The sequence below is a fragment of the Glycine soja genome, chromosome 11, assembly GCF_004193775.1.
Source record: "Glycine soja cultivar W05 chromosome 11, ASM419377v2, whole genome shotgun sequence".
Lineage (NCBI taxonomy): Eukaryota > Viridiplantae > Streptophyta > Magnoliopsida > Fabales > Fabaceae > Glycine > Glycine soja.
The window spans coordinates 43,758,062-43,777,398 of NC_041012.1; the positions used below are offsets into that span (position 1 = coordinate 43,758,062).

The following is a 19,337-nucleotide window of genomic DNA, read 5'->3' on the forward strand; positions in this document are numbered from 1 at the left end:
AAGATTAAATATAAAATATTATCTTATTTAATTCTGCCGTAAATATGTTTTATTTTTTAAAGAAAGTAAGAATAATACCTAATAAATAGATGTATTTTTATTACGCGTCTCACTTTTGTAGTTTTGTTTCAACTGATATCTTACATGTCAGAATTTATCTTTTTATTAATATTTTCTGTGATTTTTTTTATTGCACACAATATCTTCATATTTAACGTTTACAACAATCTTTCTCTTATCTCCTAAAATAATCCTATCTTATAAGAATACTGTAATATTTTTAAACATTCAAAATATTATGTGTAACTGTGAAAAAATATTCAAGAAATATAAGTATATTTTGTTATATAATATTTTTAAGAAGAAAAAAAAAAACTTTATGCAGCCACAGAAACGTGGTGACTGGTGAGCCATTCACGGAAAATTAAACATGTTGTCGCAGTCTGTCCTTGCTCATTTACTCACGTGGAGCTCGCTTTCACTATTAAAAAATATACTCACCCCTTTCAATTTTATATACCTTAGGTTTTGATATAAGTACAAAAAATATAAATTAATATTTTAGATTTCATAAAATATATGAATGTCATTTATCTTTTTATAATTATTTTTTTCTCATGTATTACACACTAACAACGACGCCGATTAAATTATTCTATGAAAAATATTTAATGTTTCGTTAATTTTATAAAATGACAATTAATTTAAATGATTTTTGTTTTACTAAAACATCAAAATAAAATGAAACAGAGAGAGTAATTAAATAATACTTTAATAATTAAAAATGAGTGTTTTTAATTAGTAATACTTATTAAAACATTTAAAATTAAATTAAATGCTTCATCAGTTATTTTTTAAAACTTATCTTTATAGTGTCATCCTAAAAATTAGTAGTATAATATTGAAAGTTCGCATAATCGAACTGGTTATGGAATCGGTGAAAGTACTTCGGGATCGATATTAATAAAATATTTTTAAAATAACATAATACACATAAATTAATAATAATAAAAAAGTAAACTTCACTTACAAGTCTCATAAGTTATAATATTTTTTTAAAAAAAAAACCAAAATGGTGGTAATCATTTTGGAAATAAAAAAACAATTTTAAATAAATCAGTTAAACCATCGGATTTATCAATTTTTAATCAATTTTATGATGCATCGATTTTCAAGAAATATTGGACGGATAGTTGACCTGTTTCTGGTCAAACCGGTTTTCAAAGAAGTCATAATATTTTATAAGTATTTACAGTTAACTTCTAACTTCTTTAAGTTTATTTGTAGTATGTTTGGAATTTGGACAACACCAGAAATCAATTCTATTTTTCAAAATCATAAAAATATAGAAACAAATATTTATTAACAAAACTTAATTATTTCTCATCATAAATCTAATCCAAACACACTATTAACCAGTGTTGTATAAACACAAATTCTTCTAATAACTTGTAAAGTTTTTGAGACAGCGTGATGAGATGGCAAAGCAAACAGGCCACAGGTCATTTGACCTAAATTCCACCGTGCTACTTACACTCAACAGAAAAGAATACAAGTTATTAGCTCACATCCTTTGTGCCAAAACTTCTAGAACACTCGGCAGTTAATGAGTTATGTCACGATAGATTTTATCTCATGACTAGGGGCTTCAAAATGAGAATGATGACTTATTTGAAATTGAGTCTTGTAAAAAAGGATTGTTTTACACCATCAAAATCATATAGTGTAATAAGGTATATGAACTTGAGTCTATGAACCATCCGTTTAACTCATAAATTATATAAGGTGATATGTAAGTTCATTTAAGCACGAACTTATTGACCTGAAAATTCACTTCATTAACTCAGAGACTAATGTACTCCTATGCTACTTCCATGTTACTTCTTGTGAATAAAGGTGTGAGGAAATTAATAGTTTCGTAATTTGTGGCGTGGAATCTGTTTCTAATGGAGAGTGATAATAGGTTGAGAGAGCATCTATCTTGCGAGACGCATACGGCATATCTATAGTCCAAGTATCAGGATGCGTGAAGTAAAGTCACTACCATGGGATAGCACTATAGCAATTTTCTTTCCATATTTCCTTTGAACGGCTCAAGTCTCCTCTTTGTCTTGGTCTTTCAGTATGTATCGGGTTGGAGAGAAGATTAATTAAGGAAAAGAAAATGAAAAAGGATTATTTTTTCTCTAATATTATGAAGATTTAATTTGGAAAAGAAAAAAAATAATTTATATTTTCCTCTTTAATTACTAAAGAAGCTAAAATTCTTGTCCTTTTTGCACAAGTCTATTTTGATTGTGGCGAATAAAGCATGAGGGAGAGGGCGATGGATGAGTTGAAGGAATATGGAGCAGCCACACTGAGCAATTAACACGCTGGAGTTTGGATCGAATCTTGTTACCGCGTTAATATATCCTTTCACGTCAAATAATAAGAAGACGCAAGACTAAAGCATCTTGTTGCCGAAGCTTGGAATACGCGCATGAAAACAGTAGTTCCTACGCGTAATGCGGATGGATAGCGATGTGAGTAAAATGGATAGAAACTAAGAGAATATGATAATACTAGTAAATAGAATAGTGAGGAGAGGACAGTGTTGTAATAAAAGGGACCCAACGTGGGCAGTTTCATATATGGGCATAAGCCTTTGAAGTTTAAAGAAAGGCATCCCTGGGGTTTCTCTCTCTGTGTGACTAACATAAAATAATTAGAGAGAGAGAGAGAGGATATGGGTTCGAAGAGGTATGCGCTATTGATGTGCGGTGAGGATTCGGAGTACTTGGTGAAGATGCACGGAGGCACCTATGGGGTATTCATGAAGTTGCTCCAAGAGCAAGAGGAAAAGTGGGACCTCTACAAGCTCGTCCAAGGAGAGTTCCCGGAGCAGCATGACTTGCCTCTCTACGATGGCTTTGTCATCAGTGGAAGCTGCTATGATGCACATGCCAATGACCCATGGATCCTTGACCTCATTGCTCTCGTTATCAAATTGGACTCCATGCACAAGAAGATCCTTGGCATTTGCTTTGGCCACCAGGTTCAATTCCTTATGCTTAACACTTCACATCCCTATCAATCATCCTTTGGATCTTCATTAGTTAATTGCCACCCCTTCTATATTTTTTAGTTTCGCCTCTCTCATTGCTCTGCCATCGTCTCAATTATTATTCTCTTTTTTTTTATCTAGTTGGAACATGTATATTATTACGGGGGCTTATCGATTGGCCGATTTTAGTTTTTAAAATCTTGAGAGAGAAAAACATAGTACTGAAGACAAGTCTCATGTTAGAGATGTACAAACGAGAGGATACAATTATACAAATAACTGTATTAAAAAAATAACAAATAAGCTGAGTTAGAGATTTTAGAAAGGTGGACACGATTTTCATTATTGATGTGTGGTCCAGTCCGTCGGAAGAAACATGTTGTCGATGCTATGTCCTATTACTCTGGACCATAGATGTTGGAAAGTTTTGGTGGACCCATTTGCATTCTGGGATAAAAAGAATTTAGGTTAAATTCGGAGGGTCTTAACTCTTTAAGTCTTATATATACTAATATACTTATGAAATGATCGAGGATTACTTATTCTGAGTCCTGTCGTATTTCGTACGCAGAAGCAGAAGTATTCAGGACCGCTAAAAATATATTATGTGGACTTTTGTGTTGAATTAATATTCCATTATGTGTGGAAATATTTGTCTATTTGGGTCCTACCAAAACAAAAAGTTTGTGGTCAGCCTGCGTTCTGATAAAGGAGAAAATAAAGTCAGGATAAGGATGCAATTCGTTTACTTAAAACGAATTTAAACCTCTAAAAATCAATGGGATTTATTTGTCAATTTAATCATTTGATGACTTCCGGTGGTTGATTTTTGCTTTATCATTTTCAGTTTTTTTAATTATTATTTTCAATTGCTTGTTCATGGATACATAGTATAAAAATGTTTATTAACATATTTAATAATATGTTTAAAGCGTGTTTGACACCTTTTTATGACATCAAAATCTTTTTAAAGTGTGTAGCATATACTAGAGCTTAAGCAATGATCAGGGTATCCCATAAATATAATCGGTGTTATATTATAAAAAAAAAGTCCCAATCTTTTCTCATAAAGTAGGTATATATGGCTTTTGTTTTATGATTTATTGTATCCAATGACAACCTTCACATTATGTGTAAATAGATAATTGGGCGTGCATTGGGAGGAAAAGTGGGTCGCTCTCCCAATGGTTGGGACATTGGTGTTAAAGCTATAAACGTGTCATCATCTTTACCCTTGGCTTTCTCATCTCTTAAGCTCCCATCAAAGCTTTCCATTTACAAATGTCACCGGGATGAGGTAAGTGTGTAATTTCGATCTAAACATACTCATAGCTTCCAACATTATTATATTTTTTAGAACTATGATACTAGTATATAGCATTAAATTAAACTGGGTATGTTGAATTAATTGTATAAATGAAATTAGATCCTAGAGCTCCCTCCAAAAGCAGAGGTGATTGCTTGGTCAGAAATGACTGGAGTTGAGATGTTTAGCTATGGAGACCACATGTTTGGCATCCAAGGCCACCCGGAATTCACCTATGACCTTCTCTTGTTCTTTATTGACCGTATTATTCAGCGAAATTTGGTCCAGGTCATTTTCCTTGTCTTGCATTAAGCTTGTTTCTTTTGGTTTTTCGAATGAAATTAATGGTTACTCATTACCATAGATGTTTTGGAATATCAGGAAGCGTTTGCTGTGGATGCAAAGGTTAAGGCGGCATCGCAAGAGCCAGATAAAGAGATATTGAAAAGATTGTGCGTTGATTTTCTAAAGGGTCGATTGTGACTGACAATTCAATATGAATAGACAAATAATATTTTTGAGATATTATTATTGTGTAAGAGGGTTTTTATTAATTAGAAGAAGCAACACTTGGGCTGCGTGTGGCCTTTGCCTAATGTTAGCCATGCTATTGCTAGGTTGGTATCCATTATGAACAATGACTATGGGTGCAGTCAATGCCCCGGTATTCCACAAGAATTATCTAATTTCTTCATTCTAATTCAATTAACTATTAGTAATTCCTAGACTTTAGTACTCTCCAAGGGTAGTACTTGTTTAAATTGCCAGCGAATGATTAATTTGATTAATTGTTTTGATTTATCAGTTTTAAAATTTTAAGTAACAAAATTTCCTAATGTTATAGTGAAAGTGAAACTCAAGGAGTCATCTCATAGTTAATAATGTATTGGATATTTTTTGGGTAAAGTCTAATAATCAGAGAAGAAATATATTGCTTCAGAGTAAATTTCAATCGAATAGTTTTTCCTTTTTGTCTTTAACGTCGTAACTTACAAACAAAAAAAACGAAAATTATTTTTGAATTGAATGTTCGAAAAAAAAATGCACTTGAATTCCAGGCTCCAGCGTTCGTTACTAAAATTTATTTTATTATTTTCTTGTGTTATTGTATGTGGTGCCCAACCAGGTAATTTAAACATATTAACTCGGAGTCATTAGATTCACAATAATTATATTGGAACAAATATCGAGCAAAACCGATTTATTAATTAACAATATGGAATACTTAGTAACAAAAAAAAAACGTAATTCTAACCATGAGACACATCTGGGCTCCAATGTAAACTCGGAGTCATTAGATTCAAGTAATTATATAGGGGCAAATATCAGACAAAACCAATTTATTAATTAGCAATGTGGAATACTTAGTAATAAAAAAAACATAATTCTAACCATGAGACACATCTGGTCTCCAATGCAAACTCGAAGTCATTAGATTCACAATAATTATATTGGGGCAAATATCGGACAAAACCGATTTATTAATTAGCAATGTGGAATACTTAGTAACAAAAAAAACGTAGTTCTAATCATGAGACACATCTGGGCTCCAATGCAAACTCGGAGTCATTAGATTATATTGGGGCAAATATCGGACAAAACCGATTTATTAATTAGCAATGTGGAATACTTAGTAACAAAAAAAACGTAGTTCTAACCATGAGACACATCTGGGCTCCAATGCAAACTTGGAGTCATTAGATTCACAGAAATTATATTGGAGCAAATATCGGACAAAACTGATTTATTAATTAGCAATGTGGAATACTTAGTAACAAAAAAAACGTAGTTCTAACCATGAGACATATCTGAGCTCCAATGCAAACTCGGAGTCATTAGATTCACAGTAATTATATTGGGACAAATATCGGACAAAACCGATTCATTAATTAACAATGTGGAATACTTAGTAACAAAAAAAACATAGTTCTAACCATGAGACACATCTGGACTCCAATGCAAACTCGGAGTCATTAGATTCACAGTAATTATATTGGGACAAATATCGGACAAAACCGATTTATTAATTAGCAATGTGGAATACTTAGTAACATAAAAAACGTAGTTCTAACCATGAGACACATCTGGACTCCAATGCAAACTCCAAAGCTATACCATTGCAAGGCAAAGCAAATGAAGCAAGCATGTTCATGCACTCAATGTGGCTCCAGAATTTCTTCTGCACTCTGCTAGCATGTTTATGTAAAACTGGCACTTGCTAATGTCACTCTCATAGCTGTTCAGGCACTGCAAGCAATTGAACGTCATATTAAGTAATATTATCTTAGAAAACACGTAACATAACATAATATGTACATAGAAAATAAAATTTTGCCGAGATTGGTTTATATAGGAGCGTCGAGGGACAATATTATACTTCTATATAAAGGCTCCCCCTAACAATAGCCTATGAACAGCAGGGCATTGTACCACTGAAACTGGCGGCTATCATAAAGAAAATTACTACTTTGGAGGCTAAAAAATTGCTTCTAGTCAGCCAACATCAACAAATTCAGCTAGAAACTCAAAGCATGATTCCATACAATGATATATATAGCTTATTAGCTTAATACTCATCCCAGAAAAATAATGGCGATATTTTAGTTCTTACTTCTTAGAGGAACTAATGGGTAAAAGATTAAAATATTTGGGGGACTATGGTGACTAAAGTTTTGTAAAGACTAATGGGGTGATGCATGTAACCTTGGAAGACCAAATAAAGGGTTTTCTCAAAGTTCAATATACCTACATTCTCCTTTCTCAAGAAAACTATCATATCTACATTTCTTGAGAATCTGTTACTCTGTTATTCAAATATGGAAAGATAAGTTGTCCCTCCCACACCTGTTCAAGCTGCTATAGCTTACAGGGTTAGTGAATGATATTACATCATATATGGGGAGATATCTTTGTATGTTTCAGTTCAGCTTCTGATACTAAAATACTGAGTTATTAGCAGATTTAGGACATGTCTGATTCTCTTTCACTTTTTTGTTTTGTTTTTAAAACTGTTTTTTAAATCTATTTCACAATACTCAACAATCAATTTCTCATCCAAAAACTATTAAAAGTTTTGAAAATTGTTTCTAAAACACTTTAAAACCAGAAACAACTGGGAAATATTTCTCATCCTCTTCTTCTGGTATCCTCTAGTGTTTTGTTCAAGTACTCGAGGGAGAAACTTTTAGAAAAGAAAAATGTAGTCAAGAGACAACCACTTTTAAATGTGCAAACAAATTTTAGAAAATTGAAAACTGTTTTTGAAAACAGTAAACAAACAAGACCTTAGTAGTATCTACCAAAAACACAGAACTTGAGAACTACATACATCTTGGAAAGCCTTTGCGTGAACATTGCATGCATCACCGCCCAGCTTATTAGCAGCAGAAGCAGGAGGAGGCCCAGTAGCTGCTACTTCATGTTGAATAGTTCGAGGACCGAATACAGAATCCACAGCCCTGTGTGCCACAGCACTTCCAGAACCAAAAGCCAATCCTAGAAAAAAAAAAAAAAAACCATATTCAGTACCAGAAAAGTATATAGTAATATTTGAAAAATTATAATGATAGGTTTCATATAGCAGATGGAACAGTCATGTTTAATGACATACCTTCAGCTACAGTCCCAAAGAGAGATCCACGATTGTCACTCTGAGCAGGAGCTGGAGGTGGAGCATGGTTAACTTCACCAAGACATCAATATAAGGCAAATCAGCAGAATAATTTAAAACCCCCAGTTACTACTAGTTGAAACTTGAAAGACAAAAATTGAAATAACTAGATGCGTTTTCAAAAGATACATTCTATTCATCTATCATATTCATTCACACCTGGCCGTGAAGCATGACTTCGAGCTGAATGAGCAGATCTTCCTGCAGACATAAGCAATGACTCTATGATTCATATAACCAGAAAAGGGCATTGCAATGCAAAATCCATGTTACTATACTATTGTTCGTCCAATATAATCTCTTTGAAGTTCTAACTGTTAAATATTCCTAACACTAACACTTATTAAAGGCATTCTTCAATTATGATCCTATATGGCTATAATATATCATGGAAGCAACAAAAGTAAACATGCCAAAGAAAGCTTGATTTACAATTTTACATAAACATCGCATAACATACTCAACACAGCCACCAACAAAACCGAGAATATTTTACAAAAAGTAAAAAATAAAAAGTGAATGTTTTATTAAGTAAAAAATCAAGCCTAGAGAAACATAAATAATGCATATAAATAAAAAAAAATGGATGGGAAGAGATGAAGAGGCTCACCGCCACCGGAGCTACCGCCACCACCGCGAGGCATTTTTGTTTTCAGAAGAAGAAGAAGACAGAATATGCTGATTGATTCTGATGCTGTTCTAGATTTTGAATGTGAATGTGAATGTTGAACAACATAGAACACTGTTGCACTTCATGCGTTATAATTATAGCTTCAATTGTTTGATGAGGTCACGGCTGGTGCGAGACGTGGCGGGTGCTGATTGGTCCCTTTCTGGGATTTTGACGTATTCACGTTGTGCCGAGTAGATTATTTCTTGCGGGAGAAGAAAAAGTTTTTTTTTTTCTTAAAAAAAGAATTGATAACAAATCTTTAAATTAATCCTTTACTATTTATTTATACTCTGACATGATAAACCCAATACTCATTGGTTTCTAGTTTTTTAAACCTATTTGTTTTTCCTTTTAAAAAAACTATTTGTCTTTTAGCTATTTGTGCTGAGTACATATATCTTTCACATCTCACTCAATTCTCAAATGCAGTCATATAATGCATTTCTTTCAGTAGCACTTTTAAATAATTACTATATATGTTTGGATTTCAGTTGAAAGAATTAAAGTGATTTTGCTCTCAAAGTAATAAATTCTTATTTCTCCATTTTATGCATAAGAATTCACAAAATACATTCCTAACTTTAATCCAACATTTGTAAAAAAAAAAACTTTAATCCAACATGGCCTAAATTATTGTCTTCAAATTAAAATGTTGCCATTTTAATTTTACAGAATTTTTTCTTTTCTTTTCTGGTAAGCCTTTTCTATAAAATTAAATATAGAAAAACTGAATTATGAAAAATTCAATAAAAATGGTTTTATAAAAATTAATTGTCACAAAAGTATTTAAAAACCATTGTATATATTTAGATTTTAGTATGTAAAAAAAATTGAAAAATTCGAAACAAACTTATTCATTGAAAGAAAAATCGAAACAAACTCAAAAAGTTTGTGCTTCTTCTTCACTAAAAGGGTAATTATATTATATTATTAATATATTTTAACTTGGATATACTGATTTTTTGGCAAGTAGATCTCCCTTTCACATGCCACATCTTTCGGTATAATAAGTCATTAAAAAAAAATTGATAAACAATAAACTGTGTAATTTTATGTTTTAATTTACCAGAACATTCTAAATTTCTATACTAAACTGCTTAGTGAGCAAGAGTTCTATACTTCATGCTACTACGTAATCAGTTTTTTCATCAAATTAAGCAGGCTTAGAAATTTAGCCTTAATTTTATCATGAGGTCCAATACTCATGCATTTTTTTTTTAAAGAAAACTCGCATGCAACTTTTATTACTTTCAAAATGAAACAAGCGTAAGAGTAAAAGAATTTCTTCGAATTTATAAGAGAAATTTTATTAGTAGTATACTAGTTTATTATATTTAATATAATTTTATTATTGAATGAAAATTACGTGAATCCTATTCAGTTAAATTCATTAAATAAGAACTATAACTTATGCGTTTAATTAAGTTCATCTAAATATAATAATTGCAATAACAATCACAAGGGAAATCCCTACATTTTATCTAAACTTGATAGTTCAGTATTACTTGCAAATTCACACAGCCAATTCAACCAAAAAAAAAAAAAAAACTCTCGAACTACATAATTGTCTATTGATGACAAAGATATCTGACTAACTAAAAAAGATAATAAGGTCATATACACGAATTTATAGAAAGCCGATTCTCAAAAATGTTAACAATCACCTGCTCCTATTATTCTTTCTCTGGAGCCTTGTAAAAAATGTCAATGCTTTATGAGAAGAAAAAGTGAACATATGTAAAGAAAGCAGTGACCAACATTCAACACCATTTTAGTTAGATAGAGTAATTTCATGCAGTCCAGCTCCGGGAGGCAGAATTCTAAATCCCGGAAGTTGCAGTGTAATCAAATGAATAAAATGCCTTGAGTTAAACTACTTCCACCAATGAGCTCATTCACCTATAGCTCATGCATCCACCGTGGGATAAAAACCTGACATGAATGGCCTTCCACTTCCATTGGAATCTGCATTGGCATGCAATGGTGATTGCAGCTCCCCAGAATGGGAAGACCTTTTTGACCTAGAGTGCTTCGGAGAAGCTGCATAATAGTCTCCAGAACTGCTTGTAGAGTACATGGATGATGTTGGTAATCCATGAATTTTAGGCAAACCAGATGTTTCAGGCAAACTGTATCCTCTTTCAACTGTTTCAGCTTCCAGAGGCAGTTCCTCCAAGTCCTACCAAAAACAAAATACAGTTCTTAAACAGTGTCTATATGTTATTGGTACATATGAAGTTTTTTTTTGGAACTTTGTCTATATTTTGTTACAGGTATTTTTAGACAGAAAAGCCTAGATAAATAAATAAATATTGAACCACATACAATGAAAGTAATGAGAATAAAATCGACTCAGCATCAGTGACAAGTCAAAAGCATGCATGTAGAAAAGAAGCATCACGTCATATTGCAACCACAAAATGTATTTAGAAAAGTGTCACATCATGTTGCAACCTACAACCCTCGCTATTCACAGAAAACCAATGCTTCAAAGAAAATAAATGGGTAAGACAATACATGGACCAAATATTGTCAGAAGTCATCAATTAGAATCAAGAACCAAATTTCTCTTTAGAGCAGTGGCTTATTGGGAAAGTGAGGAACAAATCCTGAACTATTAGATGTTATATGGATAATTAATTAAGATTTTTTTAAAAAAAAGTGAGGTAACTTTCTCAACAAATCACATAACTTTTAATTTTGGCCATTATTAGGGGTAGGATTTGTTTGTCACCTCTTGCGATAACCTACTCTTCTAACTAGAAGAGTAACAAAGATTGAGAATATCTCCACCATGATAAAGCAACCAATTTAGTTAAAATATAAACAAATGTGCCAAATAACACATAAAATTGGTAAGACATTGCCCATAAAAAGTATTAGGACTGTCCACCTTAAAAGCCTGCTGATAAGCTCGGAGAAGTTCTCGACAGCGCTTTCTTTTCACAGCTATCTCATCAGGTTCTTGCAACATTTCTTCAAACAGGTTGTCTCTGGTTTGAATTTTAACATACAAAGTACAATCAGCTATCAACATTAGAGAAGTATACATCAGAATGTATTAGCATGCCACAACCACTATATATTACCTGTATAGCTTTTTAATGAAGACGTTGTGCAGCTCTCTCTTGGTGTTGTTTACCTGATATGATTTAGTAAAAGACAGTCATCAGTATAGTATTTAGTGAATGCATAAAATTCTCAACCACTCCAAAATAAATAGCAGAATACACAATCAAAATCAAATATCAAGAACATTAGCAAAAGAACATCCCACCTGCTCTCTTTCAAAAAGGTGAACAGCATAGTTCATATATTCATGGATGAGATATCACAATTTCTCATGTTGCTTTGCAATTGTGCAAAAGAATATATGCCTACCGAATAACACCTCGATTTAAACATACTAAGCAAACTCACCATTTTCTGTAGGAGACACCAGAGACGGATCTAGAGGGGGGCAGTAGGGGACCGAGCCCCCTCCCCATCTCTGGGAACTTTTCATGTATATACATATATTTTAAATGAATTAGTATAAAATTAATTTTGTATGTTGTTATTATAATAATGGTTAAGATTAATTAGTGCAAAATTGTGTAAAATTAGTTGTATTTGTTGTTTAATTGAAATGTTTAAAGTGATAACTAGTGTAAAATTGTGCAAAACTAGTTGTGTGTTTGTTGTTATTATCATTTAATATAAAAATTAGTTTCAATTTTATGTGTAAAAATAGTAAATTTTTAAAAAATTATTATTTAATGAAAGTTAGACATTTAAACAATTATAAAGGAAGTTTTTTTTCAGCCCCCCCAATAAGGTTTCTAGATCCATCACTGGGAGACACTATGCTTATGCATCAGATCTAGTAGACAATGTCATTTAGATTAAAAACCAGAGATTCTTGTATAGACAGGAATTATTTATTTTGACATACAATCATTTTATATTAAAAAAATACCCACATACATTATTGTACCATTGTTAAGCATTTAAAGTGATTTGTGTTTGTTGTTTATTGGTATAGTGCACACAACTTTGTGTAGACACCTCTCTACGGTTTTCATTATAAATTGGACAAAGAAAAGCAGCATATAAGAACATGTTTCAATCCGGGTTTTGAAAATTGTTTTTCTGGTTTTAAAAAAAAACTTGGTTCAAAAGTGTAGTTTTTAAAAGTAATTTCAAAACCAATATCTCTTTAGTTTCTAAAAGGAAAAAAAATCAGAAATCTTTGAAGTTATTTTGGTTTTCTACTTCTAGTTTTTTATTACTAATGTTCTTTGTTACACTCACATCTTTCCCCACTTCTCCCTAAAAAAAATAGTTTTTGAAACATGATTTACGTTTTTAAAAACAAAAACACAATCAGACACACCCTAATTTTCTGTATGCAACATAAAAGACAGCAAAAGATGACTACTTTTAGATTTATATACCTTAAAAAATCTACAAGGATATGAAGTAGTAAAGTACCAAGAAGTGCATAATTGCTTTGGGGATAAGATCCTCAACATTTTTTCTGACAATGCCGTAGTATGATCTCAAAAGCAACTTTGTCACAGTTATTTCAATAGCTTCCGTCTCTGAATTGCTCTCCGATGGCCTCAAGATAGGAGGTGGCTACAAAAACCAAAGCACATTATGAAATTTATACCTATGGAACATATTGATCAAGTGATGATAAATGTGACACATAAATACCTCTCTCAAATGGATCATAGAGATTGATTGCTCAATGCTGTGAACTGGTTCAGCATGTGGTTTACTAGCTATATTCTCCTTCATAGTCATACGGCTATCACCTCCACCAAAAATCGATGAGATACCCCAACTTGATCCACCAGTGTTTCCTGAAAAAATATTGAGCATCGAAAAAAGTAAATATCTTGAAATTATAATAAAGCCCATTGATACACCAAAATCACTAGACTAAGATTGGACACCAAAACAAATACATAATAAAATAAATGCAATGAACCAAAACATTAAATAGAATAGGCTTAAATATGTTTGAGGTCCTTGATATATATCCAATTTTTGTTGAGTCCTTGATAAATTTTTTCGTTGTTTTGAATCCCTGATATATTAAAAGTTTTGTTTCAAGTTCCTGTTGTGAGTTAAGTGATGATGTGACATTATCTCAACGGCTCTTTCAATATATGTTAGGATGGTACCACGTTATCACTTAATTGACTGCAGGGACAAGGAACAAAACTTTTAATATATCATGGACTCAGAACAACGAAAATTCAAAACAAAAATCGGATATATATTGGGGATCTCAAACATATTTAAGCCAATGGAATATACAAATTACCAGAGGGTACAATTTTTTCAACATCTGATGCAGCACGGACACCCTGTTTTTCATTTGTATCATAAGAATTGAGTAATAACAGTAAGATATTAAGGAAAATTTCATGTCAATTAAACAATACACAATTACAAACCGGATCAGTAACTACTCCATTAGCTTGTCTTGCTAGAATAGCCCTAGACTTCACACTTCTCTCAGAGGCAGATCCCTTATCAGATTCCAGAGCATCCTATAGGAGATTAATAAGAAAATTTAAAGAGAAAAGAAAGGCCAACACAAATAAGAATACATATCTCAAATGAAAAATATGGGGCATATTTGGAATTAGATCTCATAACAAGTATACCTTTTGCCTAGAAACTGGTATAGCAACCCTAGAGGACTTGGTCTGTTGCGCAGCTATTTCTAATGCCTTGCTTCCACCAATAAAATTTGGGTGGGAAGTGTTTATGTAGTCCATCTGCATAATTGAGTAGTTCAAATAAGAAATCATGGACATTGAAATTGATTATTCACTCTAATAGACTGACCATCACAATTGATATGAATAAGCTGACTGACAGACTCGTGGCATGTCAATGGTTCCTACTAGACACCAAAAACTTATGAAGATCTTAAATTGAAATGATTTTTCCATTTTATTTGAAGAGAGACTGTTCACCAATGTTCTGATAAGACAGCACCCCAAGCCATACTCAGGCAACTAAACAAGCAAAATAGGTAAACTCATTTTAGTGCAATACCTCCATTTCTATGAGGTGCGCAATCATGTTCTCTGAGGGTTCAAGGCCTTCTCGTAGAAAGTTCCCTATAACTTCATCCATGCGCTTCCGCAAGAAAGGGAATCGCTGCAGTTCAGTCACCATACAGCGATGGCTGATCTGAAGAGAAGGGATTTTGTTTAGGCACATTCTTCATAAAGCAAGACAGCAGAGATGACAAACTTTTAAAGCCATGTTCCTACCTTTATTAATTCATCATATATAAACCTGGCACATTGAAGGCTTGGATCCAATAGACGCGATATTTGCCTTCGCACAAGGACTTCAAATGGCACCTGATTACACGAAAATAAATGGATAAACATGTTTTAGGGTAGAATTTTTTTTATGCAAATTTGGATTCACAGAATATAGCAAAGCATTTACAAAAATCAACTAAAGAAACTTCTAAATATAATTTCTATGTCTTCTTTTTCTTTAAAAAGAAAGGTAAAAAGACCTACTTCTGGAACAAACAATGCTGATTTGGGCCCAGTAGCATTCTGTATGGCAGTACGGATGTCATCATCAGTTAGGTCTTCACACGGATCCACCTCCTGCATGATAGCATTAAGTTAAACAATAAGGCAAGGAATTAGCACATTTTGCCAATTGCTTAAAACTCAACGCCATATAAACGATTGGGTAATCGCATATCCATCCAAGAAATGCAATAAAGTTGACAGGACTAATGGATTCATTATAGCCTGTTCACTTTCCATCTTTAATTCAAGTGTAGCATGAGAACAGGCATATTTTTAACATTATCATATGTAAATACAGCATTATATACCTCTAAACTTCTGACAAAGATGGATTGAAAAATGTAATGGATTCGTGCTCCACCAGATAGCTCGGATGTAGACATCTCATTCTTTCCCTCAAGCATGGAGGAGAACGCTGTTTTCCAAAAGAAGGAAAATGAAGATAGCATTTAATTGGGAAAGGTAACAATATGTGGAATACTGGTCAAAAAATACAAAAGGAAAAGAAAAGACAAGTTTATGATGAATAAAGATAAGAAACTAGATGGCCGGATAGTTAGGTACCTTCACAATATTTTGAAAGAATATTCAGGAGAAGTGCACCCTGACCAGCCTGTCAGAGATGAACAACTATAAATAACATATAGGGAAAAATTCCAGCCAAAGTAGAAAAATCGCTGCTTCTTTAACACAATAAGAAGAATAGTTATACAGTATATTTAACTATTTAAGTATCTAGCAAGTCATAGGGACATCCAAGACGCATCCCAGTATTAACACATGCCTTGGACTCGGTGATTTCTCCATAGCTTGCATGCTCCTTCGCAACAGCAACTAGTGAAGTGCTTATACGTGCTCTCAGCCCAGGTAGCACAGCCTTTATATGTTGTGCCAGAATCTGCAAAAATATGAACAGGCAAATGCACATGCCATATTGGCATATATTAGTCCAGAAACCTTGATCCTGGTATGAATTCATAATGGTTTAATCTTTCACAGGATTTGGAAGAATTCGGTTCTGTCCAAAAACTATATAAATTTTCCCTCTTCAATGTTAACATGATATGCCTTTACTATGAGAAAGTTATAATTTGGCCATATTCATACACTCTTTAAACTCATTTATCCCTAACAGACCCAAGCAACAAATAAAGTTCATTCTTTCACAGGACAAAAAAGAAAAGAAGGCCCATTCTTTCAATCTCTTTCCTCCCCTCCCTTTCCAAAGGATGATACCAATTATTCAAAGAAAAATTTCAAAGCCACCACAAATCAACGTTGAAGGTGAAATAATTAAGTACATTTCTTTGAAAACTCCCTCCTATAGTTAAAGGATATAATTAAATGATTTTGACTGCCTCTGTACAAAGGATAAACCTAGATATATAGTGTAAAGAAAAGAAGGAAAAAGTGTGAAGACAGAAGCAGACTTTAACTCTGCATGAGTAAGGGAAACTGAAAGCCCTAAATAACAAGCTGTAAAATTTCTTACAGAAGACTATTTTGTGTTTTCAGCGTCATGAAGACTCTACCTGGTTCAACTTCTTTGCTAGTTGAGGAACACCACAACTATCTGCTAAACCATTGTATACCTATGAATAACATAAATAGATAAAAAAAAGTAAATATAAGCAAAAAAAAAAAACTACTGTTAACTATGCATAAGAACTTCCTTACAGGACGATTGCGGAAAAAATTCTCTTCAGCAACAAGAGCATCCTTTATACTCCGGTTCATTTGAATATCCTAATATGATGAAACAATAAATTAAAAATTGCATATTAACCTTCATGTCAATTGAGCAAAGTACATGTTTATATTTATTTGCATTTGAAAAATACCCTTATGTACAGTGTGAAGTGTGATTACCTCCTGACTGCGATTTACAACACCTACATAACCAAGTCGGAGAGGAATAACTTTTCCTAGTAACAGATTCCGGGCATCAGTACCTCTGTCCATTATATCCAACTACATTCCAAATAACAAATGCCTAACAATGTCAGAACATGGCAACAGCTTAACAAAATTCACAAATATGTGTCAGTTAAAATGCTAGAAGAGTATACCGCACCTTTGTGATTACACCGATTGTTCTATTACCTGCAACAGATACAAGAAACTTTAAAAACCAATTAATTAGAGAGGTGTGAAAAGATTTAAGTTTCAGAGACATGGAAGCAAAAACTCACCATCAGGATCAGCAATCCCTGCCATCTGAAGAGCATCTGAATTAGCCAAATCTGAATTAGCTGGTGTGACAGCTAGAATGAGACAGGTGGGAGTTTTGATATATGACATGATCATTGTTCTGATGCGAGCTTCAATATCAGAAGGCTGGTCACCCACAGGAACCTTCGTAATGCCTGGGAGATCTACCAGTGTGATATCAAGAACATTTGGTGAAAAAATCTTAAGTCGGATCTGCTTGTCTGATACACCTTTGTTCCCACCCGCTTCCCTATCAGTTTCAGCCTGCAGAAAAGAGAGTGAAGATATACAAGTCAATAGAGAGATGGGGCGGAGTATTAAACTAGTAGACCACATACCTTATCCGTACATTGCCATCAAGAGTATTACATTACATCTACACAGATGCAATCGCAAATAATGGAAATCTCAAATTCAACTGCTTTTTAAGCTTAAAACACCAAAATAAATCAAGACAGTATTAACTATTAATAATATGATGATAACGTTGACTTTACAGTCAAAGCTAGAGTGTCAAATCAGCAAACAATATACCTGAAAATTCATTCAATTATACTCCATTTCACTAATGTCAAAGGATCAAGTCTCTAAACTTGAAACATATGCACACTCGCACCTAAGTTCAACTGAGTCCAGTGATGGTTAATGTGGCAGTGAGGGGTTGGTGTTTTGTTAGTGGGTGAACAGGAAAAGCAAGCTCAAGCTCCAAGCTAGTCTTCATCACTTAGAGAAAATAATCTTCATGATTGAAAGGGGTCACCCTCCTCATTTGCCCAATCGAGGCTAAGGATTCTTTTCTCCCATCCACAATAGGGAAAGCAGTGTTGAATACACAGTAAACGCAAGCAAAACAAACAAGCACGTGTAAAAGCTAAACATGAGAAGTTTAGAGAGTAGGGCAGCGGAAAGACCTGAATTTCCCTGCGAATCTCGGAGAAATCGTGGAATTTCCGGCCGGGGAGGTGGAGGAACTCGCCGTACTCGTCGTTGTTGTCGAGGTTGGGCTTGCGCTTGGTCTGGACGAGCTGGAGGACGAGGGGGCGGCGCGTGCAGATGTCGTTGCCGCGGGGGAGGAAGTCGCGGCCGACGAGGGCTTCGAGGACGCTGGACTTGCCGCTGCTCTGGCTGCCGACGACGGCGACTTGGGGGAGGTCGATGGTGGATTGGCTTCCGACGCGGGCGAAGATGTCCTGAAGGCGGTTCACAAGGGAGATCACGCTGGAACCAAGAGGAGCAGTAGCTGCAGATGCTGCGGGAGGAGAAGGAACCTCGTCTGCCATGATCGATGGATCGATGGATCGATGGAAGGAACCCTAGCTAGGGTTTTGATTTGAAAAAAATGGGGGACTGGCTTACTCACTCCCGCACACGTTGTTGTGTATGCCTGGCTTTGCCTTAGCGTCTATTCTAATTTCAATTTGTATTGCGTTGGCGTTTGAAAAGGTTGAAATGGAAATGAATGAATGATATTAGAGGTGCGATTTGCGTTGCGTGTGTGGGCCTTTAAGCTCGTTCGAGTAGTACTGTGCTGCCTTCTCCGTTCCAAATTGCGTGACCACCAATCGCTAGATTAACTAGGTTAATATATACGCCGACGGGAACAAATAAAATAAAATAATAATAAAAGGAGTGGGGATTGGGGAAGAAGGGGCAACTCACACCGTCACACACATGACACAACACAACACAGCCTAAACCCTATTTTGCCCTCCTGTGTTCGGGACGACATCAAAATTTCAAATTTGAAACCAAACAAAAGTGAATAAAAAAGAAAAGCAAAATTATTCTTTCAAGATCATTTTTTTGTTTATTGAACTAAACATAAATATATATCATTATTTATGTTTTTTTGTTAAAATTAAAACGTA

At 33.8% G+C, this 19,337-nt stretch overlaps 3 protein-coding genes across 4 annotated transcripts; 1 reads left to right on the top strand and 2 right to left on the bottom strand.

The window, feature by feature from the left end:
* The first annotated feature begins 2,633 nt into the window (after window positions 1-2,633).
* LOC114375643 (gamma-glutamyl peptidase 5-like) lies at window positions 2,634-5,077 on the top strand. Its single transcript, XM_028333474.1, has 4 exons — window positions 2,634-3,037; window positions 4,188-4,343; window positions 4,473-4,640; window positions 4,734-5,077. Exons 1-4 carry the CDS (start codon window positions 2,729-2,731, stop codon window positions 4,833-4,835), a joined length of 735 nt encoding a protein of 244 aa, XP_028189275.1. The 5' UTR covers window positions 2,634-2,728; the 3' UTR covers window positions 4,836-5,077.
* Window positions 5,078-6,157: 1,080 nt separating this feature from the next.
* LOC114375644 (coiled-coil-helix-coiled-coil-helix domain-containing protein 10, mitochondrial-like) lies at window positions 6,158-8,766 on the bottom strand. Its single transcript, XM_028333476.1, has 5 exons — window positions 8,633-8,766; window positions 8,182-8,223; window positions 7,963-8,034; window positions 7,681-7,847; window positions 6,158-6,599 (listed from the first exon to the last, which is right to left on the bottom strand). The coding sequence occupies exons 1-5, from the start codon at window positions 8,664-8,666 to the stop codon at window positions 6,501-6,503; spliced, it is 414 nt and encodes a 137-aa protein (XP_028189277.1). The 5' UTR covers window positions 8,667-8,766; the 3' UTR covers window positions 6,158-6,500.
* Window positions 8,767-10,138: 1,372 nt separating this feature from the next.
* LOC114375508 (dynamin-related protein 3A-like) lies at window positions 10,139-19,160 on the bottom strand. Of its 2 annotated transcripts, XM_028333303.1 has the most exons (20): window positions 18,381-19,156; window positions 17,451-17,733; window positions 17,333-17,361; window positions 17,128-17,229; window positions 16,936-17,004; window positions 16,791-16,850; window positions 16,043-16,156; window positions 15,823-15,871; window positions 15,567-15,673; window positions 15,238-15,330; window positions 14,977-15,069; window positions 14,756-14,893; window positions 14,359-14,472; window positions 14,146-14,241; window positions 14,013-14,055; window positions 13,397-13,545; window positions 13,169-13,315; window positions 11,785-11,837; window positions 11,589-11,688; window positions 10,139-10,874 (listed from the first exon to the last, which is right to left on the bottom strand). In XM_028333303.1, the coding sequence occupies exons 1-20, from the start codon at window positions 18,747-18,749 to the stop codon at window positions 10,602-10,604; spliced, it is 2,481 nt and encodes an 826-aa protein (XP_028189104.1). In that variant the 5' UTR covers window positions 18,750-19,156; the 3' UTR covers window positions 10,139-10,601. The 2 variants fall into 2 exon arrangements, 1 of the variants encoding a protein (XP_028189104.1); XR_003658773.1 differs by lacking the exon at window positions 10,139-10,874 and having other exon boundaries at window positions 11,670-11,688; window positions 13,132-13,315; window positions 18,381-19,160.
* Between the last annotated feature and the right edge of the window lie 177 nt (window positions 19,161-19,337).

Coding starts and splice junctions, on each gene's coding strand:
- LOC114375508 (XM_028333303.1), bottom strand. CDS start 18,749: ATGGCAGACGAGGTTCCTTCTCCTCCCGCAGCATCTGCAGCTACTGCT. Junction 14,056..14,145: donor ATGGAGTAGTTACTGATCCG/GTTTGTAATTGT, acceptor AATGAAAAACAG/GGTGTCCGTGCTGCATCAGA. Junction 11,689..11,784: donor TTCATTAAAAAGCTATACAG/GTAATATATAGT, acceptor AATTCAAACCAG/AGACAACCTGTTTGAAGAAA.
- LOC114375643 (XM_028333474.1), top strand. CDS start 2,729: ATGGGTTCGAAGAGGTATGCGCTATTGATGTGCGGTGAGGATTCGGAG. Junction 3,038..4,187: donor GCATTTGCTTTGGCCACCAG/GTTCAATTCCTT, acceptor ATGTGTAAATAG/ATAATTGGGCGTGCATTGGG. Junction 4,641..4,733: donor TTCAGCGAAATTTGGTCCAG/GTCATTTTCCTT, acceptor TTGGAATATCAG/GAAGCGTTTGCTGTGGATGC.
- LOC114375644 (XM_028333476.1), bottom strand. CDS start 8,666: ATGCCTCGCGGTGGTGGCGGTAGCTCCGGTGGCG. Junction 8,035..8,181: donor AAGTCATGCTTCACGGCCAG/GTGTGAATGAAT, acceptor GTCTTGGTGAAG/TTAACCATGCTCCACCTCCA. Junction 6,600..7,680: donor ACGCAAAGGCTTTCCAAGAT/GTATGTAGTTCT, acceptor AATTGCTTGCAG/TGCCTGAACAGCTATGAGAG.